This window comes from Oryzias latipes, chromosome 9, assembly GCF_053564925.1.
Source record: "Oryzias latipes strain Hd-rR chromosome 9, Olatipes_Hd-rR_3.1".
NCBI lineage: Eukaryota > Metazoa > Chordata > Actinopteri > Beloniformes > Adrianichthyidae > Oryzias > Oryzias latipes.
The window spans coordinates 4,902,202-4,930,121 of record NC_136245.1 but is presented as its reverse complement, the minus strand read 5'-3'; the positions used below and the strand labels follow the sequence as shown (position 1 = coordinate 4,930,121).

Genomic DNA, 27,920 nt, shown 5'->3' with positions numbered 1-27,920 from the left:
AGAACAAACAAGATCACTCTGAGTCTGAGCAGAAAACTCAGAGCTGCTCTGCTCAGGCCAAAACTTTTCACTTTTCATCCACACGCTGCAGTTGCCATGACAACCAAGGAGGGTTAGCATATAGAGAATGAAACTAGGTCAGCGTGAGAGAAAAAACTCACCAACTCTCACAGAATCCCGGTGAAAAGCGTTCAGAGTAGTTTAGATCACGGCCTCTGCAGACGCCGCTGAGGCTCTGAAGCCAGAGCTGGTTCCATGGCGCGCTCACTCGCCTTCCTGAGCAAAATAAGTCCACTTGTGGCAGAGGATGCAAACCAAATCAGTTTTGCGCCACTTATAGTTAAACTCAGATGGGCAGATCCAGTGATAACACACAAACCTCGCCCTAACCCAAACACCAGCGTCACTGGGGATGCCACGACACGGTAACAGGCCACGAAAGGTCACTCAGCGACAGGTCGTGTCTACAAGAGCTTCATTTGCTGCAGAAGTCTAAACTGTCATTCCCTCTCAGATATACTGATGTGTTTCTGGTTCAGAAAGATACCCTCATGGACCTCCAGGATTGGTTTTCATATATGGTTGTCAGGTTAGCTTAAATCACATACAACCAAACCTTTGCAGTAGAACCTCCATCTACTGTATGTTGAGTAGACTCAACCAAAAGGTCCAGAAAACCTTTCATTGACCAGGCTGACTGACAAAAGCCTGTTTGAGTTTAGCAAGAATCATTGAACACTGTGGAGGGATGCCTGTGGAGGTAGTATCATGATTTGGAGCTGTTTCCGATGGAAGCATTCCCTAAGAACAGAAGCCAGCTGACAATCAGGACATTCTGCGTGATCAGGTGCCTTCATCATCAACTTTGTCAACGTTTTTTTAAAATACTTGAAAGGCGACAGCAGACGACGTCGGCCCGTCAACTATACCGGGTTTTTTGCACACCTGGTTATAAGGCGAATGATCTCTTTTGGAGCTCATGTCATAAAAACTATGATGCTCATTGAGACAAAACAGTCAGAGAAAAGTCCATCAGTCAGACTTTATCTTTGCGTTCACAGAAACTCTAGACCTTGTCTGTAACACGCTACACGGTAGCCGAATTAGTGTGTTCACAATACCTGTAACTCCCATCCTTTTTTGCAACATGTAAAAAACCAGACTGATAACACTAAAATACACGTTACTTTGACTATGCTAACTCCCAACCGTGTTAGTAACACTTAAAAAAAAAACCTACATGTTAGCCATGTTAGCGTATAATCAACAACCAACAAAACAAAATCGCACAACCAGAATAAATCCATACCCAAGGCGCTCTAGATTATAAAGCCCACTGTTGATTTTTGAACAAAATAAGGCTTTCAAGTGCGCCTTATGTTGTGGAAAATAATGTGTGGTGTCCTGTTATTGTCCAAATATTCCTCCAAGAGCAAATCCTGAGGAGAATGGACGGAGACTGTAAGTGAAAGAGAACATGGAGAGGTTCAAAAACAAGATGTGAGGGGTAATGAGAGTGTGCGCACGTGTGAAAGGTCACACAGGTCAGTGATGATTGGAAATGATGCTGTGCAGACATGATGTTGCTTTAAAGCCCCCACCCTGATAACCAGAAACCTCCGCAGTCATGACGATGAGGCCGTCTTACATATCAGCTGATCGATGACTGCTGAGGTCTGTCTGCTATGTACCCGGCTGACCAGAGCTGACATTCACCCGCCTTCTGCAGCATTGACAAAGCAATCGTCTCTATGGGGCGGGGGGGAGTCTGACCTGTCACAGAGGTGAGTCACTGCACCGATGGAGTCGCAGTTGCAGGCCAGGCAGCCGCTGGTGCCGTTGGTGAAGAAGCCCTCTTCGCAGTCCTCGCACTGCAGGCCAGTGTCGACGCTCAGGCAGGAACATTGACCCGTGCTGGGGTCGCAGTCCTCCGGGTCAGAGATGCCCTCGCTGCCGTTGCTGCAGTTACACGTGCGCTCTGTGAATGAACAACAATGGGACAGACGACAGAACATGAGGAGAAAGACCCTCCGAAAAAATATTTTGTCAACGTCTTTTGCAGAAGTGAACAAAGCAAATGACAAAGCTACGGATAAGAAGCGGACCACAGGTTAGTTTGTTTTTGTGTTACTGGTCCGGCCCATTTGAGATCAGACGGGTTTAATGTGGCCCCCAAACCAAATTGAGTTTGACACCCCTGCTGTAGATCCTAGAACCGTCCTCCTGATTGTAGTCGGATCTCAAGGCAGGGGGAGCTGAAGGCCCTCTGTGGGGCAAACCCCTCTTTCTGCCCCTCCTCAACCTCGACATGGATGGGGGGGGGGGGGGGGGGGGTCTCTTCGTGGTGGAGCAGCAGTTCACGTGCCCCCTGTGGAGCAGATTCAGGTGCTGATGAGAGCAAGCGGCTAAGGTCAGAGGTCACAGAGGAGCTCCCCGATCATCAGCCGCACATCTGTCCCACACAGAGAAACCGTAATGGACACACAAAAGCTGGATCCTGTGTCGGACAGGCGAGTGATCAGGAATCAAAGGGGACATAAGCCCCGCCCCCATTTTTGACCCGCATTGGTTTTCTGAACAAGTGAGGAGTCGCTGCAGACAGAGACCGACAATGAGGAGGCTCAGTCTGAGCTCAGCATCCACATGTGGGGTGGTTCATTCATGAAATGATCTGCCCCCCACCCCACCCCTACGGTCCAAACCCGCTCAGTAAACGCACGCGTTCACGCACGCAGGGTCTTCCTGCTTTAGGCTTCATGTTATTGAGAAAAGCGCAGCCTGGAGTGAGGGGGGGGTCCATTGTTGCCAACCCACGTCCTCGGTCTCTGCGTCAAGCCTGAGCCTCCAGCGTCAGGTGCGCGTGCGTGTTCGGCCTATCTTTTATTCTCGGGTTGTAAATCCATCAGAATCGGGATCCGGACCAGCGGGGCCTCCGGACCCGCAGGTGCGCACTCACCTTGGCTGCTCTGCGCCGCGGTGACGGGGGCCCCGCCGTTGTCCGCAGCCCAGGCGTCGTTCGCGGTGCGCTCGGAGACCATGGACAGCCCGGTTCCGGTCTGCAGCGCCTTGTAGGGGCTGAACAGAGCCGCCTGAGCCTCCACGGATCTCCGGCGCGCTCCGGTCCGTCCGTCCCTCCTCCGCTCCTTCGAGGCTGGGATTATTATTCCGGCCTCGGGGTCGACGATGCTGGTTATGGCTGATTTCGGGTCCGGACTCGAAGCCGTCCCTGTGAGTCCGCTTAAAGATCCCGGCGAGAGCCTGCTCCCAGGATCGGAACCGGGCTGGTCGGTGCGCAGGCTCTCCTGGGCTCCGGAGTCTGATCGGGGCGCCGTGGAGATCGGCGGCGCATCGTCGGGACTGATGATGCGGGGTGCAGCTCCACACAATCCGACACAGAGGCCCACGCAGAGGAGGTACCGCGGTACCGGAGAAACGAGCATCGTTAGGACGGGTTCAGTTCTCCATGAACGCCCGACTCACGGCCTCTCCCTGCACGGAGGCGGACATCCGCGGCAGCCGCTGCTGTTGTTGCCCTCTGAACCGCTGTCAACACTTCACCTCCACCGCCACCCCCCCGATCCGCCGTGACTGACACGCGCGGCAGCCAATGGAAGCCGCCGTTACGCGTCACTCGGCGCACGAGCGCCCGCCGATGAGACGGCCTTCTCCGAGGCTGTAGCAGATCTCAGATGATGGGGTGTTGGCGTTCATCCACAATTAACCTTCATTCTGTTTTCAGATGGTTTAATTCTGCTCCTGTATTTCCTGCTTTTCGCGCTGCCCGCGCGCTCCCCGCGTTGGGGGGCTCTTCCGGTGCTAGCAGGAGCTCACCTGCGCTCAGGTGTCTGCAGGTTTAGTCACGCAGGTGCTGGCTTGTTTTCACGCTTTGTTTACATTCTTTGTAAAGCCCAACAGTGCAGATTCCAGTTCCTGAGCCGCTTCCTCTTTCCTCATTGATGTTTGACTTCAGTGGTTTTGAAAAACCCACAGGTGCTCTCTTTACCGTGACTCAGCAGAACCTCACCTGTGGCAGCAGGAGACTCTTTCTTGTTCTGGAGTGGCCTCAGGTAAAATATGTCTTTGGCTTAATGTGACACTAGTTTGTTTTGGTCTATATTCAGTTTACAAATTGTAAATAAAATCTAGAATAGGAGCAATTTAGCTGCTGAATCTATTCACACTTATGCTGAGTTGTGATAAATAATTGTTGTCTTAAGGCATTAAATGGAGCAAAGTTTGTCTGATTGTTTACACCATTTAAGACTTATGAAAATTGTGTTTTTAACATCTTTAGGTCGCATTTTCTGATGATGGACAAATAAAAAGACAATAAAAATAAAAACGGCATTTCTGAGGTTTTTTTTTATTCAAATCATTGTGAATCAGGAGCAGACAAAAAAAGGCAGTTTGATAAAGATCGTTCTTCTTACCCAGAAAATGTGCTGGTCGGGTCACAAGCTCCATTCTGATACATGCAGACAGATGGATCCATGTACGTCTTTGTTTACCTCATCTGACCTGGAATCTGGATCAGAACTGTACGGCTGGATGGCTCTGATATTTTTTGTTGCGCTAATGACGGTTGGGGGTGAGAGGGGCTGTAAGCTAGTGGGAGCTCAGCTTACAGCCCCTTACTCAGCAACAGGAAGGGAAAGAATGGCAGAGTTGGTCAACGTCAACGGTCGACATAACAGAGGTGAATTTCTCAGGAACTCCTGCCGCTCTGCAGAAACTATGTTCTAGAAAACAACAGTTTTGAGAAAAAACTGGCTATAAACAGCATAATCATAATCAAAAGACCTCTGTGAACACTTTTACAATAGATCAAAAGATGACTGGAGTGGGAATTTTCATCTTTTTCACTGTTAGACTGAAATTGACCGTTTTTTTTAGATTTAGATTTTCTTTTTAATGTAAAGCAAAACCACATTATTCCAATTTAGTTTCCATTCTTGCATTTTCTAAGCCAGATATTACATTTAGTCATTCCCATTTGACAGTTTGACTAGTTACTTTGTAAAAAGTAACTTCAATTTCCAAGGAAAGTTTAAAACCTAAATGTTTTTGAAGAAAATCTGTGTTCAAAGATGTTTTATTATCTTTTACATGAGCATCTTAAAAGAAAAAAATATTAAAAATACAGGAAAAATTAGGTGTGTGAAAACATTAGTTTGTGGGACCAATAAAGGTTTTATGTTTAAGACTCTTGAGATCATATTAATTTTTAAAGCATGACTAAAAATATATATATTTTCAGAGCCAGAATTTATTTTTATTGAGCTGCACCACAGAAAAATGCTTTGTAGCAATTAATACATTTATTTTGGTGAGCGTGGTTAAGGTACTCCTGCACCCAGACGGCTCCATGAACCAGGTGAGTGTAAGGGCTGGGATGTCCAGAAACACACTAGAAGTTAAATGTTGTGCAAGCTACTTCCAGTCCAGCTTATTCTTTCTCACCCTTCCATTTTACTGTGACATGTAAGTCATACATGACTGGTTCTGGTTCTGGTTCTGGGTCTGGGTCTGGCAGCTCTCTCTAAATGATGCCATGAAAAGCGATTCTGAGCTCCGGTTCAGCTGGCGGGGATTTGGCGCCCCCTGGTGGAGTCTGCCATGTGTTACGTTCGGATCCACAGTCAATTCTTCTCCTTTGGAAGGACCACATTTTAACCCCAAATGGGTGTTTATTTATGAAGACACACGAGAAATTACCGTTGATGTCTGGAAAGAGTTGTTTTCAGGTCTGCTCTTATATTTATTTCAATTCTCTCACACACGAACGTTTCAGATCATAAAACACTTTAAAAATGAAAAAAGATTTTTAAACAAACTCAAAATTCAGTTTTAAATCAAGATCTTTCCTGTGTGTGTGTGTGTGTGTGTGTGTGTGTGTGTGTGTGTGTGTGTGTGTGTTTGCATCCTGACAAACTCACAGGTTAAAGCCAGCTGTTTTTATAAATATCATTAATAATAATGATGAGGCCCAAAAATGATTGATTTAAAGAAGTCACCCTTTTATCAGCAAGTCGTTAGTTTCAACATTTTACTTTTAGAATAAACAAATCTGTTCTTTTAAAATGACTTTCAGGCTGAAATGATCAAAAGTAATGAAATTACTCTTTAATGGCATTAAAGAAGAGATTTGAAAAAACTGAAAGCAGATTACATGCACACATCAGGTATTTTATTTTGAAATGTTTAGGAAAAAGCTCTCTGGGATAAATGAATGATTTTTTTCTTGGTCAAGTGTTCTCTGGGATTTTATTTTGTGACATTAGCCTGATGACATCAGCTTTAAACCTTGATGACTGGTGATGAAGGTCAGTCTCCTCATCACCTGTATAGTGCAGGGAGAAAGGGAATGAGTTCACCCAAGCCCTTTCAAGATAAAAGGAGGAATTATTGTGGGATAACATAACTGTGATCTAAGCAGATCACAGAGTACATAGTAACATTTTACACCAAAATTTTCACTTACTTCACTTTCTCGTTCAGGTTCCAATTCATCCTCCTGTATCCCTTCTTCTTTTCGCAGTGGTGTGTGTAGCAAAAGCCAATCTACGTCTGGTGTACTTTCAGGAAACTGACCCCTGATCTGTTGTGGCGTCACATCCATTGTGGCTTTCCTTTCATGTGCAGCCATTTTCCTACATGCATCGCTTTTTTTTATGTTTGCATTTCTTTTTTTTCCGCATCGCTTTCTTTTCTTTTTTGCTGTGATGGCAGTTATTATTTTCAGCGTTTATTTTTTTATTTGCATTTCTTTTTTTTTAATTTGCATTTCATTGTTTACTTGTTAGAAGTTGCTCTTCTTTTTGCGGCAATGGCGGTTCTCGGCCTAAACAGGCCTGAACACGCATGCACACTTTGTTTTATTGATGTTTTGTGACTCGATGAATGCCCTCATGGCTCTTTAGTTGTTCCTCTCCAGGTTCCAGCTGCTGCACCCTGGATCAGCTGATGTTGGAGTCCTCACCACTGCCTGCAGTCCATCTCTGATCCATCCTGCTGGGCTTTCATTGGGCGCCATCAGCTGTCAAGTCTGTGCTGCAGTGAGCTGAGGACCTGTCAGGGTTTCCTTTCCTCTTTTTTGTTATTTTTCAGTCTGTAGATTTCTTACTTCATTTTAGAGTGAAATATTTTCTTTTTCTCAACTTTTTGCCAATAAATCTGACTTTTTCTTCATCATATGAGCAACTTTTATTTTTTTACTATCTATTGAATTCTCTCTTTTAGCTTTTTGACAAAGATATTTATTTGATCATGTATATTTGTATATAATAATAATAATAATAATAATAATAATAATAACGATAATAAATAATATATTTTTCTATGTATTACGTATAATTTATATTTATAATTTCTTTTATCCGATAACCTGTGGTTTACATGTAGTCGCTGGTTCCACTCCCCAGATGAGTAGATGGACAACTTTTAGGAGTTAGGGTTCCACTTTTCTTCGTCGGAGGTCTTTTTGCTCTCTCCTTTCTTTAGGTTCTCTTTATTTGTTTGACATTATTTCAAGTGTTGAGTTTACAGCATTTTTGTTGAAGATTCAAACCAAAAATGCTCAACTTTATCTGAATTCAACTAAAGTGAAGTCAGTCCCACTTGTTCCAGAGGTGTGATGGTTCTAAACTAGTGTATGTTTGACTGCAGCTCCATGAAAAGCAGCAGCATAGAAATGTTCATTTACCTGATCTAGGACACATTGATCATATTTTACATCAGCTCCCTCTGAATCTAGAATGGATTTGTCCATTTATTAACAAATAAAAACAACAACAATATCTGTCTTTCTATCTAAAATTAGCTTTAAATGTAACAAATGCAGCTTGTTGGAGCTATAAAAGCTAAAATCCAACCATCTGTGCTGATGGAACCAAAACCTTTGACATCTTTTCAAAATGCTGAAACTCATGTTTTTCTATCACAGATACACAGCCAGTTCCATCATTTGTTACTGAGCGGAAGTATTTTATTCTTGATCAAGATGACAATATTAAACCTGACAGAAAGAGACAGACTCACAAGTAAGAAGTAAAAAGTCCCATTTTTATTTACTACAGAAATTCCTGATGGTTAAAAAACAGAAGCATAGATGTACGATTTTACGTCAATTTAGTTTGGTTCTCGTCATTTAGTTTTCAGAGACACTTTAGGTTTCCTTAAATTAATAGTTTGCGGCATCAAGTTAGTGTTTTTAATACATTGGTAAAACATTGGTATTTAATGCTCATAAATTAGATTTTGTCCCTATAAATGAGCATTTTGTAAACACAATTTAGTATTTTATTTGGACAAATTAAAATTTGTGTACACAAATTAGTAGTGTGGACACATAAATAAGATTTTGTGCACCCAAATTAGTATTTTATGCTCATAAATTAGATTTTCTCCCTATAAATTAGCATTTTTAAATACAATTTAGTATTTTGTTCAGAGAAATTAAAATTTTGTGTACTCAAATTAGTACTTTCTGCACAAAGGTAGGATTTTGCGCCGATTATTTAGCATTTTGTGTGCACAAATTGGAATTGTGTATGTACAAATGAACAATTTTTGCCCACAAATTAACAAAATATGTGCAGAAATTAGCATTAGAATACTAGAATTACCCACTGTTTATAATCTGTTAATTTAGTAAAATATGTTAAATAAAATAAAAGTTAATTTTCTAATTTAAGGAGTCCAAATTGATCTATTAATACATGTGATGGGTACTCTTTACTTCTGCTGCCCGATTGTAATTAGAACCCAGTGTGGTTGGTGCACGCTCCGCCCCCCAACCCAAGCTCTCAATGAAGACGAGGTAAAACTCCCTGTGAGGCCAGTTTAGGAAGAACCCTCGGGAAAGGCAATTCAAAGAGAGATGGCCCTTCCACCGATAGCTGAGGGGTTGAAGGAGCTGCAGAAGGAATCCCCCCAGCATCTGGGGACCTGGAAGACAGAAAACATGTTGTTCAACGACTCCAAGAAGTTCTTGAAATCTGGGATGGGGCTTCTTTTGCTTACTCTGTATTGATGACATAAACTCTTCTTTGTCTTGAGGCTGATTCCTTTAGGGGTCACCATGGCGACATGTCCGTATTCATCAGGAGCGATCCTCTGCATCTTCCTGGCTTGAAGCAACACCTTGTGTGCATTTCTGTTGCCATCAGAGCTTGGTACTGTAGGAGTGATCTTGGGCGGTATCCTTGAGGTGATTTTGTCTTTACATGAAGGTCCAATGACTGGTGGGCTAGGTTGGTACCGCCTTCTCCTGGTTTTCCATCGCTGGGACAGTTAGGGGGACGTGGAGACATGCAACAGTCACCGCACCCACCTGCTGCTGTCTCCCAGCAGTGGGCCTTCCATGCTGCTAGGTTGCAGAGTCACTTCAAGGACCCAAGTTCTAATGGATGCTGGGTTCTGTTGGTTTCTTCACTGACTATTGAGACGAACCGCCACTAAAAGGCAGAACCCCTTTGCAGTCAGACTTCACCACAACAACCTCCTTTAGGCCTTTGGTGCACGCTGCAACGTCCAGTGACTGAGATGTATCCCGCTGGGGGGTTCAGATAGCTGTGGGTGTGGTTAGAAGGACTTGGTATGGTCCCTCCCACGATGGGCTGGTCCAGTTCTTCCTCTTTAGGACTTTGATGAACACCCAGTCGCCTGGTTTCACTAATGTGCTTTCCTGTGGAGATAAAGAGTCAGATTGCAATCAATTTGCACTGGACACCTCCTTCTGGTTTATTATCCTTATGATAAAGTCTGCTAATGTTTTTCCTTCATCAGGTTTTTGTAAGTTAGTGGCTACTTTAGGCTTTGCATGTCATTTAAAATGCTGACATCTATGAGTTGTGCATTCATTTTGCTTTGTAGGAATAAGACATCATCTGCATGATGGACTGAAAGTTGTAATGGATTAAATAAATCTACATCCACTGAGGAGGCCATCAATGCAGCACAAAATGCCTGTATGCATGCTGGTAGAGATCAGGCTACAGGATCAAGTTTTTTGGAGTAAAATGTAAGAAGGAGTGATTTGTCTCTGTGTCTTTGCATAAATTCAAATTAATTTCATTTCTATAGCACCTTCCATGTAAAAAGAACAGCTCAAGGTGCTGTACATTAAAACAAACATGAACACAAAACACCAATCCCCACACATGTAATAAAATAATTAAATAATTAAATACACATAAACAAACACAAATAAAATAAATGATTATAAAAACTTAAAGAAGAGAAGTAACTTAAGTAACTACATTTAAGTACCTCAGACTCATCTGGACATAGAAACACAGAAATATTCTGTTACTTGATCTAAAAAATAAAATCAGATTTTACTAATAAATAAGGAGGGAATTTTGTCCAAATGCTCCAACCGTTTAGGTCTTTGGACCATTTTGTGTTTTGTTGTGTCGTAGATTTCTTACCTCATCCAAATGTGACCCCGCCCTCTCATGATGCTCTTTGGTTTGGTCCCCAGCTGAAGATGTGTCTTGCGGTTTGTTTTTGTTTTTTAATTCGTTTTCTTCTTCTTGTGGTTTTGTGGCAGCACTAGTGGAATCTACAGATGACAACAACACAGTTCATTGATCCAGAATATTATTATCAAAGACAGCAGAGAGTTAAGGAACTGATGGTTTGTAGTGCTGAGGATTTCTTAGCTCATCTAAATGTGACCCCGCCTTCTTTTGAAGTTCTCTTGTTTGGTTTCCTGATGAAGATGTTTCTTTAGGTTTGCTGGCAGAGCTGCTGGAATAAATGACAAAAACACAGAGAGTTGATATTTTGTTCACATCGTCAAGCTCTGTTAAGATGTTACTGTTATGTTGTGGATGCATGTGTGTGTGTGTGTGTGTGTGTGTGTGTGTGTGTGTGTGTGTGTGTGTGTGTGTGTGTGTGTGTGTGTGTGTGTGAGATTATATCAGCCATGGATGCTGCAGCAGCTCCTTCAGCTTGGGCCGGAATGAAGGGTAAGACCTCAGACACGATTTCAGAAAACACTGGCAGTCTGAAAAAAAGAGGATGAATACTGATGAAGGTGAGAGCTACAGTAATCCAAGAGCTGGAAGAACTTCTGGACAGAGTTTTCTTACCCGGGGACAGGTCTTTGCTGATCCTCAGCATATTCATCCCGAACATCCTGGTGTTGAAGCCCACTCCATGTAAAGCCTCATACCCAACCACTCCAAGCTGCCACACTGTGGTTGGTTCTGCTCTGTAGCCAGAGCCAAACATAGACTCTGGGGCAGCAATACTCAATGTGCCTGAAAAACAGCAGCTTCAGGTCAGGTGATGCTCCTCAGTGGTTTCCTTTATGGCAGATGCTGATCTGTTACCTGCAAAGTCTGTGAACACGGAGGTCTCCGTGGTGAAACAGCTCAGTCCAAAGTCGATGAGGCGAGCACGCGGGACACTGGAGCTCGTCTCAATCAGGACATTTTGAATTTTGATGTCCCGATGGAAGATGTGCCTCTCCTCAAGATCCACAGCTGTCTGGATCAGCTGTTTCATGATGATCTGGAACACATTACAAAAACCCAATGAGGAAAAGGAGGGACAACTTCTAGAGCTGCTTCTCAGGAGGACAGGGTCTGTTTTTCTCTTAGTTCTAATCTTTGCAAACTTCTCAGCCTGTTTGCATCAAACAGTGAACTAACATGTTCAGCCAGATTTCAGTCAAAGATCAGAACTTCAGGAAGTTTCTTCAGGAGTAGAAGGAGAACATCTGGAACAAATAGAGAATGTGAACACAAGCCTACCTTAACTTCATCTTCCTCTGCTATGCCTCCTCTGTTCTTCAGGTACACTTTCATGTCTGTGGCTGGGATCGGTCTCTCCATTACAAGGACGATCTCCTCCTTCAGATCGTACCAGTCCAGCAGAACCACGGGGGAGGCTTTATCTGGAGACTGTAGCTGTGGGTCTTTCAGCTTCTGCATGACGGCCACCTCCGTGCAGATTAACTGTCCGTGTTCATCCTGAGGAATCACCACAAAGAGAGGATGAAGAGGAGAACTGCAAAGGAACACATTCAGAGCAGAGATCTTCATCATGACTTCTGCAGCGCTGCATGACTCCCACTCACCACCTCTGTATTTAGACCGAAGCCTTTTCCGATGCGTTTGATGGCCACCTGCAAGACACAAACACACGTGGTCAGAAAATCTGAAGGTCAAACAGACGACAATTTCAGACATTTCAGATTAAACCTTCAACAACTAACACGGACCAGATGAAGCAAAACCATCCATGTTTTCAATGTGTTTTCCAATGAAAGCCTGAAGCTCGTTCACTGCAGCTGCATGACAAACACTGACCTGCAGGTTGTCTGATCTGCGGAAGCCGCCAAAAACACATCCAAAGCCTCCTTCACCCAACTGCTCCATCTGCTCGTATTTAGCTTCAAAGTCATCTGAAGACAGAAATGTTAGTTCAGGTGTGATGGAAGGAACTTTTTCTAAAAACTAAAATCAGATTTTACTAATAAACTACTATTTGATCAAAATAAAGAACCGACCTTCGCTGGTCTTGACCGAGGAGGTGTTGGTTCGACTGAGAGAAGTTCTCTTTTCGATGAACTTCCTCAGTTTCTTCAGAAAGTCTTTCTTATTCTTCATCGTCTTTAATCTGGTGGGCTTCATGGGCTCTGCAGGCTCAGATGGTTCAACCTTCCTCTTCTTGGTTTCTCCATCATCATCATCAGAGCAGGCCTTTCTCTTCAGCGCTTTGGTCCTGCCATCCTCTTTAGACGGGACTCTTTTTTCCTCATCTTCAAGTAACAAAAACAAACAAAAATCACAGTTAGAGGGAAATATCATTTGAAATTCACAATATATTTCTAACATTTTAGATCATGAATCTTCGTCATCTTCAGTAGTTCGATGATAAAAACCTTAATTTTCAACTTTTGACCCATCAAACTCTCATGTTTCTGCAGAACTTTGTTCACGTTAGCAAAGTACATTTAAATACAACGGAAATCACATTTTCTCAAGGAATATCTTAGAAAGAAAATTAACTTAACCTTGTTTTAATATAAAATATAGGAATATTTTTAATAGATCAAATTTAAGAAAATTAAAACTTGGTATAGAAAATGTAATAACTGGTAAATGTTTTAGTAATAACCCTGTCAGACATCTTTGGAATCGATAATTTAACAGAACAATTGCAGATTAAAGAAATCATCTCTGAAAACAAATAAAAATGATTTCGTTCTCAGAGTACCGCCACATATTGCAGCAAAACATTCTACAAAACTGTTGCTAACCCGGATGATGTTTCATATCCGCCTCAGGGTCATGCTTTATATTTATTTCTTTCTCCATCTTCTCCTTAGTAGTTCAATGATAAAAACTTTCTTTACAACTTCTAAATCGTACAACCAGACTCAATCGCACAAAGTTGCAAGTGATTCTGAATCTCCAACTGCAGTTTTTTTATATGAACTGTTTTCGTTGCCAAGCAACCTATGTGACATCACTACATGTCTCCTCTCTGTGTTGACATTCAAATCAACGCATCTTAGAATGTTTTGGATAAAAACTGTTGATTTTCAAAATGTGTCAAATTCTTCACATTGATGCTGAGTGAACTTTCTCTAAACTTTTTGTCATTTTTAGGCAAACATTACAGGAAAAAAAAAAACTAAAGAAAAAAAAACCAGAAGGTCAGTGCGTGGATTTACACGGACATGCCAGCAGCAAAAAAAGTGCATTAATATATTGATGCTTTTACAATTTGTTTTCATCGACAAACTTATTGATCGACCTCGTGACAGCAGAGATAAAGGATTGGAAAATGTGAATAAATGTGATGAATGGTATTATGATATAATAATGAACATTATGGTTATTGTTCACACTTTTATTATATTATGATAAACAGCTCAAATCTATATTTTTAAAAAGTTGATGCTTTTTATTCATTCATTTATCAATCGGCCTTGCGACAGACTGGATGGATGGATAGATGGATGGATGGATGGATGGATGGATGGATGGATGGATGGATGGATGGATGGATGGATAAATCATAAGCCTGGCTTGTTATCAAAACCCAGACACAGAATTCTAGCAAATGTATTTGAAGCCTGAATGCAGTTTCCCCAGGTTAGTGCAGATTTATTTGAATCTGTTAGGTTGTGGGAGGTCAGACATTTTTTTGCACTGCTGGCTTTGATCTCCATCTGCAACAGTCAGGGCATCCATGTTGATGACGCTTTACTGTTTCTCGTCCTGGAAGGATCCAAACCCTACGTCTCAGTTCAGAGAACACACGTTCAGGTCCAAGGTGACAAAGTTTAGCATCATACTCTTGGATGAGCGGTTTTGTGAAAGTATGACTTGGATTGAGTACAATTGGATGTACAGTTGCAGGTACGAGGCCATCCACTCGCCCCAATCGCCACTCCGATGACTTGATGTGCTTTGTCAAATTCAGGTGAAAGACAGAGCAGGTGACTGGTTGATGGTAAAGGTTTACCTTTCTTGAGTAGCTCATAATCATCAGTGATGTTATCCTGCTGAGCTCTACTGCATTCAAGCATTTCTGCTTCCTGATTTAGCACCAGGTGGTCCAAGCTGGTTGGTGAATTTATGTAGCTCCTCATCCAAAAGTATCTGGGATTGGCTCCAGCAACCTTGTGACCCCAAAAGGGATTTAGCAGGTTCTGAAAAAGGATGGATGGATGGATGGATGGATGGATGGATGGATGGATAGATGATGTGAAATTAATATTTTGATTTCAATTCTGAATTCATTTTAAATCATTTCACTTCTAAGTTTTTTTATTATAAAGATGATAAAAATCTCAAATCTCTGACTAATGATTTTCTACTGGTTGGAAAGGACTTCCCTCTCTTTGTGTGGTTTCTTAAAGGGATCATCAACCATCATATGGAGAGTTTTGTATTTAGTGCTGTGGTGGAGCACAATGTCAGCTCAGAGTAAGTCCGAGCCTTCAGGCTGGAGGTCCAGCCCTTCTCATGACTGTTAACCTGGATCAGGTGTGTCCAGCCAATTAGAACATGCCAGAGCAGAGTGTGTTGGAAAAACACATGCAGGAGTGCAGTCCTCAAGGGTTGGATTTGCCTGGTTTATTCTGCTTTTGGATGCAGGTTTTTTTTAGTCTCAGTTCCATCCCAGGTGGCGCCGTCTGCCTAATTTTCACTTCAAACATGCTACAGGCTCAGCTCGCTGCTGCAAAGTCCACTTCCTGTCCTGTTTAACAGCTCATGAGCTTCATGCTCTCCACGCGTCTCCCCAGCACCACCACAACGACAGGCACCAGGAGAACAACTCTGAGCGTGTCAGTGAGTAACATTATGTGCTGAAAGTTAATGCCAGTTTTATCAGGTGAGAAGGAATGACCAAGCTGGGGCCTTTTGCTGGTTATGTTTCACATTCATCAAGCTGCAGTCATAAAACCCTAAAAACTAAAAGCAGCAGCTAATTAAACTAAAACTGTCCATCATGTCGAAAGTTTACCTTCTAACTCAAAACCTGTTGATTTAGGGGTTAATTTCTTTGAGGGTCACAAATATTTACTGTAACCTGCGTGCTTTGGACTGAAAATAATTATAACAGGATATACATTAATAGTGGTGGTAATTTTTAATAAGTCTCCAATAATGACAATACAGACACATTTTAGAGAAAACATGTTATTAAGGAAACCTGACAGATGCAAAACATTTTCATTATAAGTGATGGAATCCTGTTACAAATGCGAGACACTTGAGTCCAAAAGCAATCAGGAATAAACTTTTATGAATCACATTTGATATGATGGAGCAAAAAAATAGATTAGCATAACAGTTACATAACTTTACACAATTTAAAAAAAATTAGCTTAAAATTACAAATGGAAAACATGGCAGCAGAGAAAAATGTAAGCAAAGAAGAAGGGTTTACATGGATGGACTGGAACAGCGACCAGAACTGGATGTGATTTGGGGTTGGGATGGTAGAATCTCAAAACTGAAGAATTAAATCTGACAACAGCATCCAACTACTGAACATGAATCAAAAGACCAAGGGACTCCACTGCAAAAACGGAATCTTCAGAGAGTAAAAAGACTTGTTTAAAACAAAAATAGTATTTTTTCGGTCTTGAAAGAAAAAGTATTTCATTGAGAAAGTTTTTCAGTAGAAAAATACGCTTAGTTTTAAGAAAACATGTTTTAGTGACTGCATTTCTTTTCTTAAAATAAGACAATCTGACAATTGTATGACAGATTATATTTGCATATTTAAAGAGAATTTGTTTTCTTTTTCCAAAAAAAAGGGTACATTTTCAAATGTAAAGAATTTTTGACTCCTTTCTGACTTATTGTTGCGGCGTCTTGAACTGTGATGAGTCTCTGCTGCTAAATAACCAACAAAACATCAAAGATAGTTCACAAAAAGTCACAGAAATTTAGAAAAGCTTGAACCCTGCAGTCACATTTCAGTTCTCCTCACCTAAATGATCGATTCACAGTTTTTTTCTTTTCTTCACTGCCTCAAAAATAAAAATCCTTCCAGTTTCAGATGAAGCTTAAACATTCAAAGACCAGTCAAGAGAGCATCTTCAGTAACAGGACGAGTCGGAGCAGCTTGGTGAAGGTTTGAATCCCTCTCTGTTCTTCACTGCCGCTTCAGGCCAAAGCAGCGCCGGGCCTGCAGACACACAAACGCGGGCACGGTCAAAACTTCCCAGCTCTTTGATGATGAAGTTGAAGAAATCTGACTTGAAATCTGGTTCTCCAGAATACGTGTGGGAACTTGGTAACAGTCAATGCAGGCTAAAATGATTTTTCAACATAAATTGCCTAAAAATGGGTTCATTAATTAAATGCTGTTTACACGAATGAGTGTTTATTCGATCCGAAGTGTAGGAGCAGGGTTTCTGCAGTGTTTTTCCCCCCTAACTTCCTGCAGAAGGTTTTGTTTAGTTTCATTTTACCTGAATTACATGGATTAAATGGTTACAATTTGCATTTAGCAGATTAGAATGGCTATTACATTAATCCGAATTCCACTGTTGGAGTTTCCAAAAGTGGAAAAGCTTGACAGGAACACCCAGACTGTGGGTCATCATATAAAAAAGAACCGTCCACTAAAAAAAGACTCCACCTGTTTGTGCTTCAGATGAGTGTGTTTGAGTGCGAGCTGCTGCAGGCTGCAGATGGGTACCTTATAGCCGTTTTCCTTGCAGCGTCTCTTCAAACGATCCACGTGTTTCTTCACGTCTTGGACCCACTGCTCATCATGAGGCACGCAGAGTGTTTTTTTCCTTCTGGTCACCAAGCTGCAAGAACAGCAGATCAGTTCAGCTGTGACCCAGAAAGAAACAGCAAGGCCCTCACGGCTGTCTGACAAACTCACATGGTGGCGTCCAGAGCGCAGCCTTTGGCCTGTGGATAATAATCTGCAACAACAATCTTATCTATGGTTTGGTTCTTGACGGACAGGCAGCAGTCCACGGGCATCTGCGCCATCGCCACTGAAAAAGACATACAAAAGTAGGTCAGAGAGGAACAATTCATTGACCTCACAGATTCCTACGATCCAACCAGATCGATCTGTCTGAGGCAAGTTGTTCATCCAGTCGACCTATAGCATCATAACATAATTTCAAAATGAAATAAATCGATTATTGGAAAATATAATTTATACTGAGACACGGTAGGTTTATTTATTAGAACATAATAGGTATTTATTTCTGAGTCACGCTGATTGAATTGGAGGCTAAACGTGTCCTGGATCAATTTTAGATCAGGAATCGCATCAGCAACCACAAACTATGATATGGATTGAATTGTTGTTAGAATGAATCGTTTCACCCCGATGTCTTCTTGCTGGAGCAAAACCATGTCAGCCTCCTAGAGAGGGACTTTTTACGCGGTTACAGACAACTTCCATGAGATCAATTCAGGTAATCAGATTATAGTAACTTAATAAAGTAAACTGACTCCTTTAGTGAGCCTTAAGCAGGTAAGGAGTGGGCAGTCCTCAGGAAGGTGCAGCAAAGAGCTGGAGTTTCCCTCTCAGATCCTGCTGAGGTGTTTTAGGTGTGACACTCAGGTACTTTCCAGTCTCCTGTCATGTAAAAACCAGCTGAACAACATGAATCTGGACGTCTGTCATCTTTTCTTTAACTCTTGATTTCTCCTGATGATCATTGGTCTGATAGCTCCACCCGTCTGAGAGCGCTGCCGCCTGCAGGAGAAAGACCAAACGCTCCTCCTAGATGATGTTTTCCTTCCGTTTCATTGGCACTGATGCATCAGTCCACACACATGCCGACCGGTAAGTTCACATATTTAACTTTGGGAAACACCGCCCATGATTAAACATCCCTAAACCTCCATGATGTTTTTTCATGTCGCCCAATATCTAAACCTCTGGGTTTTAATGCTAATTCCTGAAAGGAGGAGGATTTGTCCCTTCTGATCCAGACTGATCCTAAAGTAGGAGAACTGCTGATGAAAATGGGACTGCAGTGTTGTCATGGGAAGGAGGAGAAGCGACTCCACCTCCCTGCTGTGTTTATCTTTTGACAAGCAGACCAAATCTATAAACTGATGGGACTAAATGTCCAGGAGTTTTTCTATAAAAGTATGAAATTCTTTTGGAAATATCAAAGGTGAAAAGTGTTTTAGAAATGACATTAGGTTTCCGGAAGCGGCAGAATCTCACCTGAGCAGCAGCAGATGATGGTGAGGCAGCAGAGGAGCATCTTGGCATCAGCCATGTCAGGAGGAGGAGGAGGATGCGTTCTCAGATGTCTGCCTGAAGAGGAGCCGTCTGGGGCAGAGGCAGGGAAGTGGCTTTATCCGAGGGAGTCACTCTTTATATAGCATGGATGCAGGAGGGCAGCACACTTTCACTTTCCTTTCTGGCCTTTCCCCTCCTCTTTCTCAAAAACAAGAAATGTATAAACATTCATAAAAATCCAAGAAGTGAAGACAAAGAATTACTCAAATCTGAACCAAGTGAACCTTCAACCATCACCCCAAAGTCCCTTTTAAAGGATGAGATGATCAATCGTTCAAAGAAGACCTGTGTGCCATTCAAACATGTCCTTCCCTCTAACTGTGGCGACAGGAATCCGTTTCTTTGAAGAGAAACCTCATAGAAAGAAGCTGATGACATAAAATTTACCTTCTATTTTATTTTGAAAGGAGCTTCTGTCTGGGAGAAGCTTAATGAGATCACGACTGAAGATGAGGAGCGTTCCCCTCCTAAAGATGAGTACAACCAAGGAACTTAAACTAACCCCAGAAACAAAACAAGGAGGAAAAAAAAACAATTTATTCTTTAAAACAACAAACCCACACATGTTAAAGAATCAGCAGCTGGTAGACTCTGTTTCTGGACATCTCAGTTAGCTTTTCCACAGTTAGCTGGATTTCTGGGAATCTTTTTGCCTGCAGAGGTCATGAGGTCACAAGACAACAAAAAGTAAAAGGTTAAAAAAAAGATAAATCCAAACCAGAATTTTAGCCCTCTAAAGCATCAAACGCACACATAGGTTGCATCTTAGAGCTTCGTGTCAGGGACTTAAAAATGAATAATAGCAATCATTTACACAGGATTATAACAATGTGGAAGACACTAGAGAATAGGGAAAGTGAATTTTCTCGTTCACCCATCATCACTGGGGCTATAAATGTTCCCGTCCAGCTTCAGAATTCCCCGTTGTTTCAGCATAAATTGCAGCTCAGATTTAATTATTAATCTGTCATTTCTCTTCAATCGCAGACTCTTATCAGTTGTTGAGTCATTGCGGTACAAACTGCTGCGTGAAAGTGCAGTAAAGGTCATAAACACTCGGGTCATAAAAGTCTGCAGCGGCAGGAAAATCTGCAAGAAAACACCAACACAAGGTAGTTACTAGAAGGAAACACTCAAAGGAGGCTGAGGATGATGAGGATAGAAACTGGTGGCAGGAGAGAGGGGTTCCCGGCATGAAATGTGTAAGGTTTGTCTACGTACACAGTACACAAAAGATCTGTTTGTGCACGCGCACTGTACACAGCGGGGAAAAAAGTACTTGACATATCAGCATTTAAAGGGGATTTCTACCAGATGTTGCCATTTTGCCAAATATTAAATTCTTACGAAAGAATCGGGACATTTAAGGGTGCAAGTTTAGTCAATAAAGCGAAATAACAGTATGTATTAAACACATGAAGATAAAGTCTTACTCACATGCACCTGCACGACCCGAGGAGTGCTGTAACATGAAAAGTCAAATTCAGACACAAGAAACGAGGCATGCACATTTACCAAGCCGACCAAAACTCTTGTTGCAGGGTGTTGTGGGCTCCGTAGAGGGTCGAGGTAGAGAAGAGCGGCCGCATCTTGAAGGCTGGTGTGGCCGCCATAACCCTTGTGCTATCCTAGGCACTTTAACATTGGGAGTTGGGTCATCTAGACCCACTAGACAGTGCGCTGAACCTTTTTTCTTCAATGATTTGTGATCTTCACTGGTGTCCATGGATCACATGAAATCTTTCCACCTTTATCCACCTTTGTCATGGAAGGGAGAACGCGCCAATGTAAGGGGGGGTCATCTAAGATAGCACAAGGGTTAAGGGGCGTCATGAAAATAGAATGTACCATTGTTGTGTGTTTTAGTAAGTGTATCGTGAAACATTAATAAGGCTAATGGAAGTTGACGTACAGTACGCCCAAAAGTTTTCCATTCACTTGAATGAGAAGGTGTGTCCAAACCTTTGGTCTGTACTGTATGGGTGATGCTGTCCTATGGTGCACATACGCCACACTCTTGTCATTAGTGAGGTGCGTGCACTGGCTTCTTACTGACCGTGCACAAATGCCAGGCATAGGGTGTCCAGGTGCCTGTGGGATGCCCACACAAACTGCACTCTGATTGTCTAATGTGTGTGCGTCTATCATGTGGACAGCTCCTTGTTGCATGTAATATAAATGTTTGCTACGACCCATGCCCGTAAAAAAATGTGCATGAACATTTTTACCTTTACAGGCTTCAGGAGTGGTCTACGATCTTGATATTTGATATGGGCTACCTGCTGCCCCCTACAGGTGTGCCCAATGTTTCCCTGCTGACAGCCGTGGGGGCAGTTGTGACCAAGGCCTTAAAAGGTGCAAAACCTCAAAGAAAGCCATGAGATCACCTGAAGAGTGATAGATAAAGTTTGGCCAAATGGTACTTTCTGTTCTGTACATGTTCTGTGAAGGAGAAAAAAACCCCACATGAAACTCTTAGTTTGACTGTTTCCTCAGCGAGGGCCTCTCATCCTCTGGGTGCACTTCCTCTTTCTGAAAGTGGAGATGAGACAGCTCAGGCATTCAAAGAAAGCAACATTTCTTCAAATGCTTCTTCCTCTTCTGTTTCTGTGATGAGGAAGGACCTGGAATCTGTGATCTTTAAAGGTAAGAATCCTTCATTCAAACCCCGTTAACAGCAGTTAAGTCTCACATCTCCGCTGCTCTAATGGTTTCATTTTCTTCTAATTCCAAGGGCCTTCTCTAGCCTTTCTTTTTTCTCTCTGGGACTTTCCCTGATCCAACAATAACATTGAAGCGTGAAGATTTATGGCATTTTGGCGCCTGAGGATGAGGGTTTGGCGTCACGCCAGCCTCCCAAATAAAGGACCGTGGAAACAGAAATTGCTGGAAGTGTTTTTCATGATGCCTGCATGACTGGAAGAACAGGAATATCTTTACCGATGACAGACTTATAAACTCTGATGAAATGCAAACAGGGATTAAAGATGAATAGAATCAAATAATTTCATGAACTATAATGATGATGTGCAGCCCACAAACTTTTGTCAACAACAAACACGTGTGGAGTTCACACAACTCTGACTCTTCTGTGTCCGATTAATCCCACTGGCAGGTGCGGTTACGGTTTGATCTGCGTCGCTTTGTTTCCTGAGATGGTCCTCTTTGTCGGAGGATAAATATAAAGACAATGAAACTCTAAATTTAATTTCTGAGTATTTTTTTATTGAATTTGGCCCAGAAGCAGATGAAAAAATACAGTATGAAAAAGAGCATAGCCATTTTAAAAAAGTTACAAAAAAGCTAGCAGGAGAGTGTAAACAGATAGATGATGGGGAAAAGGGGCAGGCTCACTGTGTACCAACAGTCCTGTCCACATCTCAGAGGTGAATTCCTGCCGCTCTGCAGAAATTATATCCTGACAAAGAAACTATATTTAATAAAGGGCTGCAGCTTATTTACAGTCAAAATGAAAGACAAATTAGGACGCAGTTTGCAGGACTTTCCATTGTTTTGAGTGGCAAACATTTTGTTAAAAAAAACATGTATATATATATATATTTTTTTTTTTTTTGTGCAAAACATCCCACAAAAGTGAAGGAAATCTCTTGCTGCAGATAAATTTCTACACAAACAATAGTAAAAAAGTTTCTCAGAGCTCAGCTCCATTCCCAACAGCCCTATTTGCTCTGTGGGAAACCACCCAGAAGGCCGCAGGAGACAGAAAACTTTAGTCTGAGGCCGGTTTGAACCCGTCAGGGTCAAATCGAGTTGAAGGAGCTTCCTGTTCTCCGTTGCTGAGATCCTGGACAAGTGAGGATGTTTGCAGCTGCTCCCCATAACTCACAGAAGAAGAAGGAAGTGATTCGGGACCTTTGACCATGGGTTTAAACTAAAATCTGAAAGTCAGTACAAAAATAACTGTGAGTGCTGATTCTGAAATCAAAAGTAATGTTCAGATGGTCTCAATGAGGCCCCGGTTTCCTCACAAAGTCTTTCCAGTAAGTTCAGACTCTTTCCATAAAACGTCCTTTCAGGATTCCTGAGTTTATCTTATCTTGAAAATGTCAAAAATAACTGCAGACAACAACTTGCATACAGCCGGGGTTTTCCAAAAGAGCAAAGGCTTTCTCCAAGACGAGACAGTTGTGTTTATGATCTTCATGCCAAACGCTAGACTCGGAAGATAAAGTGAAGTTAGTAGCTTCTGTGTAAAACTATTCCTCGGGTTTAATGAGCTTCACTTACTGCTACAGCTTTATAGCTGCATCACACCCCTCTGTTTTCATCTTTCTGCAGGCCTACATGATTCAAAACTCAACCGCTCCATCCCTGTTCAGTCATCTCTCTGCTCGACCTCTCACTCCAGTGATCTGCTAACCTGCCTGCAGACTCAAGCTTTTGGAGATAATCCAAAACGATTCTGCACATATCCTTCCTTTTGAATCAGGACACAGCAGTAGATCACAGATCAAAACTCTCAGTTTTTTGATTCACAGGAATGGGACGAACAACCCAGCTCTGCACGTGCAGCTGCCTCCTCGCTTTTTCCCTTAGATTTCGTCTCAACCTAGAATGAGAGTCTGGCTTAGCTTTCTTCTGTCATGAACCACACTTTGAATAGAAGCAACTGCAAAATGATGAGATTTAAATGTGTATCGTTAACAAAGTTCCTGCCTGGATGCTGCATTGGAGACATGAACACACCGGGAGAATCCGATTCCTGTTCAGGTTACTCCCACAACCTCTCACCTCTGTCTGTGTGAAACTAATCAGGATAGACTTTGGAATTCTCTGTAAACGTTCAGGGAAAGTTTCTTTTGTTTTTTTTGGACTCAGAGAAAGTGAGAAATAGAAATGTGTGAGACCTTTGAAACATTAAGTCGTACATGTTTTATTAGTTTCCTCTGGTAGGTGCAGCAACCTGCCATGATGTCATGTTACTGCACGAACGGGGATTCACACTGCAGCTGTAAATCATCCCTCAGTGTTGCATTAAACAAAAACAAATAAGACAGAATCAGGTGGCTCGTGGTGTTCTTCCGGGCTCAGTTCAAGGTCCTCGCTGTGTGACAGCAAGACTAAAAAGGAAAAGACCAGCGAACCCCAGAATGTCCGCTAAAACAGTTTTTTTTTTGAGCCACGGCACTCTTTAACCTTCACAAAAATCCCGCGGCACACCAGCATCCAAAAAAAAAGAAGCAGAAATTCATGGTCTGCATTGACCGACAGCCCCCCTACCCTCGCAATCTCACGTGGATTTGTGATAATTGTGGCAGAAAAAGCAAGAAGTTGCGGCTGTTTTTTTTCTAAGAGATGAAATAAAAGTTAAATTAGAAAAATTTAGAAACTGTTTGTTTGTTTGTTGTGGTTTCAAATGTTTCACAAGGACGACTCATTGTGCGGTGTCCCTTTAAGCCAATGCATCATGGGAGATGTAGTGTGAAAACTGCCGAAAAAGGGCAGAAAGACTAGCGTCTCTGAGCTTCATTGTTTTGTTCACTTTGTTCCGGTCTGACACCGGACTCTGTGGAAAGCTACACCGCTAAAGACGAGCTTTAGCTGGTATTTTTGTTAGAACTGAGCGACTTTATCAGCAGAATTAAGAACAAGGAAGTGAAGACTTTAAGCACTTCTGATTGGTCAGACTGATAACATGTGATTAAGCCTTCAAGAATGATTGGCGGAGACAGTTAAAGAGGCGGGACTTTTCCTTACACGGTTATAGCTGCAGCTAAATCGCGGTACCGTCATTCTTATCAAAATGTCTTTAATAGAATTAAATAAACACAAAGAAAAAAGTATTTTAAGATCTTTTATATTCCTAACTACTCTGTTTTTATCAGGGCCTGTTTGGATGAACAAAGAGCTGATTTCCTGGAGAAATGTTTTTAGATCAGTGAATGAGGGCAATTTCCCACGGCACACTTGACCATCTCCCACGGCACACTAGTGTGCCGCGGCACACTGGTTGAAAAACACTGCGCTAAAAGACAGAGAGACTAAATTAGTCATTGCACCACAACAATTTTTATAGTCTTTTTTTATAAATCACAAGCAAGTGTTCAAAGCAAATGCAGGGATGAGGAGTTTATTAAAAAACAGGCTAAAATGAAAAATTTCTACCAAACCATCACACACATGGGCTCGCTCAACTTGGACTCACAAAAGGATGTTGATTATCAGAAATGACCTTAAAGAATCGTTTTGTCTAAAGGAACATAACTTGCTTTATAGCTGTTCTAACACTAAATCTCTTAAGGCCGTGTCACACAGCCACAACATACTTTCTGCACATTGTCTACTTATTAAATTTCAGTCCTTCATGACACAAAATTCACGAGTGTTTCTTGCGTTCATCGCTGTGCGCAGATGTACGTCGAGGGTTTCGGCCGAAGTTTTGCCTCGTTTGAGAATTACGCAATTCTACGTAGTTTACACGCATTCTTACATAAATCTTTTGCGGTTGTGCGTGATTTTTGCAAGATGCAGATGCAAATTTGTGGCTTTCCACGACCGTTCCACATATGTCTAATGCACTTTTCAAACCAACAATTTATAGCCTTTATACCACGTACTTGGTGCACATATCACGTTGAAATGACGTAATTGATGCACAAATCACTAAAGATAATCAAACACGCTTTATGTTCTACGTTGATTTATGTGTTCTTTGCGTGACTTCCACAACTTTCCTCACTTTTTCCACGTATAGTCATGTATGACCAACCTTTATTTGTGCAATATGCACCATATGTAAGCAGTGTCTGTGTGACACGGCCTTAAAGAAGCTGTAGCTGGTCAGGATAGGCTCTTCACTGGAAGGAGCCCAGGAGAACATTGTCCTGTCAGATTTGCAGCTGCGACCTTTGATTAAAAAAGAACTGTTGCTCATTTTCAGCTTTTTAAATATGACTTATTATATTTTATGTTTGGTATTAATCTAAAGCTTCTGTTGTTGGTGTCAAAGTCCTGCCATAAAAATCTAAGATCCTGGTTGTTGCATCACTCTGCTCCTGTGTGGAATCCACCAGGTCCAGAGCTGAACAGATCGAGACATATTCATTGTTGTGGTGCAATGACTTTTATTTAAAGGCAAGGTTTAAGAGTATTTTCATTTAAACTGCATTTCACGTTTTATCTGTCAACAGGGTGAAGTGAACCTTCTCCTACTTTCTGTTGTAAAGCTTGTTTGATTGACTTCTATCTCTCTTTGCCAAAGAAAACAAAGCTTACTGCACAGAACTGTGAATGGATTGATACTTAAAGCTGTTTTTTCGTGGCCAGACGTCACGTCCTCCTGCGAGCTCTGCTTCTTTTGATTTGATTTTAAGGTTTGAATCCCATTTTCATTTATTCATTTTCTGTTTTTGTTTTTCTCTTTAGGATAATAAATGTAGTTGTTTGATTTTCCATTGTCATATTTCTGTGAGCCCTTCACAAGACCACATTTTTATTCAAGTTTTCATTTTATTAGTTTCATTAACATTCTTGAACTTTAATAAGCAGTCTTGCCTTTTTTGTTGTTGCTTTTCTTTTAGTAAACTATGTTTTGAACAGTTTTTTTTATAATGAACCTGAACACTCAAAGCATCATTTTTCATTACCGGAATCCAATGACAGATTTCCTTTTTCGGTTAAAAAGAAAAGAAAAGACAAAAATGTACAAAATCCATATAAAGTTTATTTGACATTTCCAGTCTAACATATTTCGTAAAAAAGCAGCACCATTTTATAACATTTACAACAGTTACAACAAGGAATGACAACAAGGACGTGCTCTCTGCATCAGTCTTCACAGTGAGCAGCTCCGCGGCCGCCATGAACACGAAGGAACAGGTTTTCAGCCATTTGCGGGACAGAGAACACAGAAACGAAACACACACATGCAGAGATTAGCTTAAATGTTTAAAAGGTTCCCCCTGGCTCCTCTAGCTGTGGGGAAGCAGAGAAACCGTCGAGCATCCTCGCTTTGACGCTCAGCCGAGCTGTGAGAAGTGGACTCCGCCTTAACCTTTTCACTGGGATGCTGGTTTCCTCTTGTCCACAAGGTTCATGATCTTCTGCGCCCAAGGAAAATCTTTGGGGTGAGCAACACACAGCTTTTTGCCGTGTTTGTTTACAAACCTGAAAAATTCGATTGAGACCAATCAGATAACAGAACCTGGAGGGTTATTTTATGATGAGCCAGTTTGGGCTTTGACTTACACGGAGGCACTGATTTGGCAGCCGTCCCCTTCCTCCTGGATGGAGTAGCTCACAATGTTTTTAGGGTTCAACTTTTCCTGGCGGATTGATAAGCAGCAGTCCTTTGGAACTTGGGCTGCAGGAAAACAGAAAACAGCAGATGAAAAAAAAAAAACCACAAGACAGAAAGCACGGTTTCAGACTCAAACATAACCTATCTGCAGGTGCAACCCCACATTTTATGTAAGAACGCTGCAGGTGGAGCTGACTCAGCCTGGACAGTCTGTGCAATCCTGCAGAATTCTGCAGGAAGAGCAGTCTGAAAGTGAATGTTACCTGCTGCAAGTCCAGCGCAGAGGAGACCCAGCAAGATCAAAGCTGCAACTCGAGAGGCCATGTCTGCGTCCGTGATGATCAGGTGTTCAGCGAGTCTCTTCAGGGGGAGCGAAGGTGCTGCTGTGACTCGGACCCGAGCTGCAGGTGCTTTTATGCAGGTGCTCCACAGAAAGTGAAAGTGGGTTTTCACTGACTGGAAGAGGGAGGGCGCTGACAGAAGAGCACGAGCCAATTTTTTTTTTCCCCAGCTCAGCTCCTCCCTCACGATTTCTCCTGACAAAAAAAATGTGATTTTTTTTTTGTCAAGGTTGGTCTGAGAAGGAAAAGTGTTTCCTGTTGGTAAACCAAATAAGGGCATGTGAAGGCTCCCATTCTGGGAATGCTGCTGGGGGAAACCCATAATGTGATTCCAATCTGGTTCTCTGAGATTGACACCACGCTCTTGTAGATAATTATGGACACATCTTTATTAGGAGCAACAGCAGGTGTTGCCTTGGGCTGTTGAGAAGCTGCAGGTTGAGTTACACAATCTAATAATTACAAGTAACAACAGAGTTTCGTGTTCTGCAAAATGGAAACCTAATGAGGGAATTTGAATGCAAACACCAGGAATCAGACAATATTTTTGTGAT

General features: G+C 42.0%; 5 protein-coding genes and 1 long non-coding RNA gene across 23 annotated transcripts in view; 1 reads left to right on the top strand and 5 right to left on the bottom strand.

Moving 5' to 3' along the window:
- si:ch211-158d24.2 (multiple epidermal growth factor-like domains protein 9) overlaps positions 1-3,654 on the bottom strand; it is a 31,827-nt gene extending 28,173 nt beyond the window's left edge. Inside the window, exons 1-2 of the mRNA XM_023958782.2 lie at positions 2,957-3,654; positions 1,774-1,978 (exon numbers count right to left, since the gene is read on the bottom strand). Of these exons, the coding sequence (XP_023814550.1) occupies positions 1,774-1,978; positions 2,957-3,440 (689 nt within the window). The 5' untranslated portion in view covers positions 3,441-3,654. The remainder of the gene's footprint in view (positions 1-1,773; positions 1,979-2,956) is intronic.
- Positions 3,655-8,467: 4,813 nt separating this feature from the next.
- Positions 8,468-10,569, bottom strand: LOC144994393 (uncharacterized). Its single transcript, XR_013657927.1, has 3 exons — positions 10,431-10,569; positions 9,022-9,685; positions 8,468-8,946 (listed from the first exon to the last, which is right to left on the bottom strand). It is a non-coding gene; the product is annotated as an uncharacterized LOC144994393 (long non-coding RNA).
- Positions 10,570-10,829: 260 nt separating this feature from the next.
- Positions 10,830-13,443, bottom strand: LOC111947932 (serine/threonine-protein kinase pim-2). The gene is made up of 8 exons (XM_023958784.2): positions 13,274-13,443; positions 12,521-12,772; positions 12,321-12,415; positions 12,089-12,136; positions 11,763-11,981; positions 11,340-11,520; positions 11,097-11,267; positions 10,830-11,011 (listed from the first exon to the last, which is right to left on the bottom strand). Exons 1-8 carry the CDS (start codon positions 13,329-13,331, stop codon positions 10,920-10,922), a joined length of 1,116 nt encoding a protein of 371 aa, XP_023814552.1. The 5' UTR covers positions 13,332-13,443; the 3' UTR covers positions 10,830-10,919.
- A 1,524-nt stretch (positions 13,444-14,967) lies between these two features.
- Positions 14,968-24,107, top strand: LOC144994392 (uncharacterized). Of its 18 annotated transcripts, none has more exons than XR_013657923.1 (6): positions 15,052-15,317; positions 16,531-16,611; positions 18,182-18,297; positions 21,061-21,184; positions 21,262-21,411; positions 21,500-21,968. XR_013657923.1 is itself a non-coding variant. In XM_078952153.1 (6 exons), exons 3-6 carry the CDS (start codon positions 18,239-18,241, stop codon positions 23,208-23,210), a joined length of 474 nt encoding a protein of 157 aa, XP_078808279.1. In that variant the 5' UTR covers positions 15,257-15,317; positions 16,531-16,611; positions 18,182-18,238; the 3' UTR covers positions 23,211-24,107. The 18 variants fall into 18 exon arrangements, 5 of the variants coding, with proteins under 5 accessions (XP_078808281.1, XP_078808280.1, XP_078808279.1 ...); XM_078952153.1 differs by lacking the exon at positions 21,500-21,968 and adding an exon at positions 23,065-24,107 and having other exon boundaries at positions 15,257-15,317; positions 21,002-21,120; XM_078952155.1 differs by lacking the exons at positions 16,531-16,611; positions 21,500-21,968 and adding an exon at positions 23,065-24,107 and having other exon boundaries at positions 14,968-15,313; positions 21,002-21,120.
- Positions 15,600-18,829, bottom strand: LOC101160820 (C-C motif chemokine 19). Its single transcript, XM_011479655.4, has 4 exons — positions 18,688-18,829; positions 17,374-17,491; positions 17,182-17,296; positions 15,600-16,665 (listed from the first exon to the last, which is right to left on the bottom strand). The coding sequence occupies exons 1-4, from the start codon at positions 18,740-18,742 to the stop codon at positions 16,633-16,635; spliced, it is 321 nt and encodes a 106-aa protein (XP_011477957.1). The 5' UTR covers positions 18,743-18,829; the 3' UTR covers positions 15,600-16,632.
- A 2,322-nt stretch (positions 24,108-26,429) lies between the features above and the next one.
- On the bottom strand, positions 26,430-27,446 carry LOC101170597 (C-C motif chemokine 20). The gene is made up of 3 exons (XM_004072803.5): positions 27,289-27,446; positions 26,974-27,088; positions 26,430-26,892 (listed from the first exon to the last, which is right to left on the bottom strand). Exons 1-3 carry the CDS (start codon positions 27,347-27,349, stop codon positions 26,784-26,786), a joined length of 285 nt encoding a protein of 94 aa, XP_004072851.1. The 5' UTR covers positions 27,350-27,446; the 3' UTR covers positions 26,430-26,783.
- Positions 27,447-27,920: the final 474 nt, after the last annotated feature.

Coding starts and splice junctions, on each gene's coding strand:
- LOC144994392 (XM_078952155.1), top strand. CDS start 18,239: ATGATGTTTTCCTTCCGTTTCATTGGCACTGATGCATCAGTCCACACA. Junction 21,121..21,261: donor TGTGACCAAGGCCTTAAAAG/GTGCAAAACCTC, acceptor CTGTTTCCTCAG/CGAGGGCCTCTCATCCTCTG. Junction 21,412..23,064: donor GGAATCTGTGATCTTTAAAG/GTAAGAATCCTT, acceptor ATCTTTCTGCAG/GCCTACATGATTCAAAACTC.
- LOC101160820 (XM_011479655.4), bottom strand. CDS start 18,742: ATGGCTGATGCCAAGATGCTCCTCTGCTGCCTCACCATCATCTGCTGC. Junction 17,492..18,687: donor CATCATCTGCTGCTGCTCAG/GTGAGATTCTGC, acceptor TGTCTTTTTCAG/TGGCGATGGCGCAGATGCCC. Junction 17,297..17,373: donor TGCGCTCTGGACGCCACCAT/GTGAGTTTGTCA, acceptor CTGTTCTTGCAG/CTTGGTGACCAGAAGGAAAA.
- LOC111947932 (XM_023958784.2), bottom strand. CDS start 13,331: ATGGAGAAAGAAATAAATATAAAGCATGACCCTGAGGCGGATATGAAA. Junction 12,137..12,320: donor GCAGATCAGACAACCTGCAG/GTCAGTGTTTGT, acceptor TGTGTCTTGCAG/GTGGCCATCAAACGCATCGG. Junction 11,012..11,096: donor CAGCAAAGACCTGTCCCCGG/GTAAGAAAACTC, acceptor TCTTTTTTTCAG/ACTGCCAGTGTTTTCTGAAA.
- LOC101170597 (XM_004072803.5), bottom strand. CDS start 27,349: ATGGCCTCTCGAGTTGCAGCTTTGATCTTGCTGGGTCTCCTCTGCGCT. Junction 27,089..27,288: donor CTGCGCTGGACTTGCAGCAG/GTAACATTCACT, acceptor GTTTTCCTGCAG/CCCAAGTTCCAAAGGACTGC. Junction 26,893..26,973: donor TGCCAAATCAGTGCCTCCGT/GTAAGTCAAAGC, acceptor CGAATTTTTCAG/GTTTGTAAACAAACACGGCA.